We start from the raw sequence: 1,977 nt of genomic DNA on the forward strand, positions 1-1,977 counted from the left end.
GGGATATACACCCGGGTCTCGGGGTGACGGGGGATATACACCCGGGTAGCGGGGTGACGGGGGATATACACCCGGGCAGCGGGGTGACGGGGGATATACACCCGGGCAGCGGGGTGACGGGGGATATACACCCGGGTCTCGGGGTGACGGGGGATATACACCCGGGTAGCGGGGTGACGGGTGGGGTCTCTGGGTCAATATTTCCTGGAATGGGCTGTCTGTTGTGAAGGGCTGGTTGAGCATTAACAATGGCCCTTTCTCCTTCCCAGATAAGAATTTGGATAACCCGGAGATTGCTGCTGAGCGGTTTAAATTGATCCAGGCAGCGTATGATGTACTGAGCGACCCTCAGGAAAGATCATGGTGAGCCCAGGCACCGGCACAGGAAGAGGCCATGCAAACTGGGACTGCTCCTTGGCAGCATTTCCTGCTCAACACCAAGTGCCCAGTTAGGACCCCCTGCCCTGTATGGGTGGGGGGAGGTGATTGCTTTTCTAATGTTTCCCACTTCTCCCACAGTCTCCCTGATTTAAACCAGGTGGAATGGTGTCACAAAGCTAGGCCCTGTTTTTTTTCTGAAAGCTGTCCCTTGGCTCAAGGAGACTCTGTCCTTGGTATTTTCTCAGAGGGATAATAAACCAGGCCGGGCTCCAATCAGTCTGGTTTGGGACAGAGATGAAAAGGATTTGGAGAGGCCTTTTGTTTATGTGTAAACAGATGAGACTTCAGGCCAAAGTGGTCATGTTTTAGAAGTGACCTGTATAATGGAAGGGGAGTGGTCAACTCTCTAGCTGAGCTGAGCATTTTTAGTTCAGTCTTGAACTGGGGAGGAGTCTCTCTGCCCTTCAACTTCTCCCTGTAACCATGTGTTGCATTTATACTGGGTTTGAAAGGGAGTTTGTTTATTGGGACTGATAGGTTGAGTTCTGTCGGGCTTCATTATTCTGTTCTTTATGTTTCATTGTGTAACTTTGTGAATAAATTTTTGTCTGTTTTAAAACCTTGTAGTCAACTTAGCTAACTTATTCTGGGTAATATGCAATGTCATGGTCAGGGGCTGCCTGATTAAGAATATTTTAAGTGGTCTGGCCTAGTCCATAACGATGTTGAATGTTCGCAGATAGAGATGTACTGAATTACGTTATTTCAGTATCAGCTGTAATTATTTCTCACAGCCCTTGTAGGTCCTCTCCCTAATCACAGCTTCACCAAACTCTCCACTGGACAGCTTATACAGAAATCATTTCAACAGCTGCGTGATGTGGAGTGAAGGTGTGTCAGAGCACCCTGTGACTCTGTATGTGCTTGCGCGTGCAATTGTGTGTCAGACCCCCACATGACACTGTGTGTGTGTATAAGAATGCGGGAGCTCTGTGTGTAAAAGTGCTGTCAGTGACTCACTAACCGGTCTGACTCTGTCACCTTGCTGTGTTCCCTGTGTAGGTATGACAGCCATCGAGAGGCGATTCTGAGGGGGGGTTTGAATGCTGATTATGAAGATGACAGTGTGGATTTACTGCAGTATTTCACCTCGGCCTGTTACTCTGGCTATGGTGATGATGAGAAGGTCAGTTGCAGAATCGCTTGGCAAATGGTAATGTCGTTCCCAGGGACAGGCTCTGCTGTGCTGTCTGGTTACTCAGAATGAGTGGGCCCTGACTGAGCTACCCGTTACTGCTCCCTGTCAGTGCTGGTCACATCCTAGCTATGTGCCACAGTGCTCAGGGAAGGTGCCAGCCTACTCCTCAATCAGCTGCACACCCAGGGACGGTGAGAGACAACACTCTCCAAGGGCTCACGTCCTTCCTGTAGTGATTTACGCCCCCCCCCCTCACTCTAGTGCCCTCTTGCTGTGGTATTTACCTCCTCAAGAATAGGGCCCCTCTTCTTGGTGACGTCATTCCCTGAAAACCCCTTGTCTGATGTTTACCCGCCAGAATGTCCCCGTTCCCTCCGTCTCTATCTGAGATTTGCCTG

At 50.0% G+C, this 1,977-nt stretch overlaps 1 protein-coding gene across 1 annotated transcript; it reads left to right on the forward strand.

Annotated features, from left to right (window-relative positions):
* Positions 1-229: 229 nt before the first annotated feature.
* LOC122545337 (dnaJ homolog subfamily C member 21-like) lies at positions 230-1,971 on the forward strand (the record flags this gene model as incomplete). Its single annotated transcript, XM_043684396.1, has 2 exons — positions 230-363; positions 1,444-1,971. Coding segments are annotated over 2 exons (339 nt in total), but the record flags the coding sequence as incomplete, so codon positions are not given.
* Positions 1,972-1,977: the final 6 nt, after the last annotated feature.

Source organism: Chiloscyllium plagiosum, unplaced genomic scaffold (genome assembly GCF_004010195.1).
Source record: "Chiloscyllium plagiosum isolate BGI_BamShark_2017 unplaced genomic scaffold, ASM401019v2 scaf_54176, whole genome shotgun sequence".
In the NCBI taxonomy this organism is placed as follows: domain Eukaryota; kingdom Metazoa; phylum Chordata; class Chondrichthyes; order Orectolobiformes; family Hemiscylliidae; genus Chiloscyllium; species Chiloscyllium plagiosum.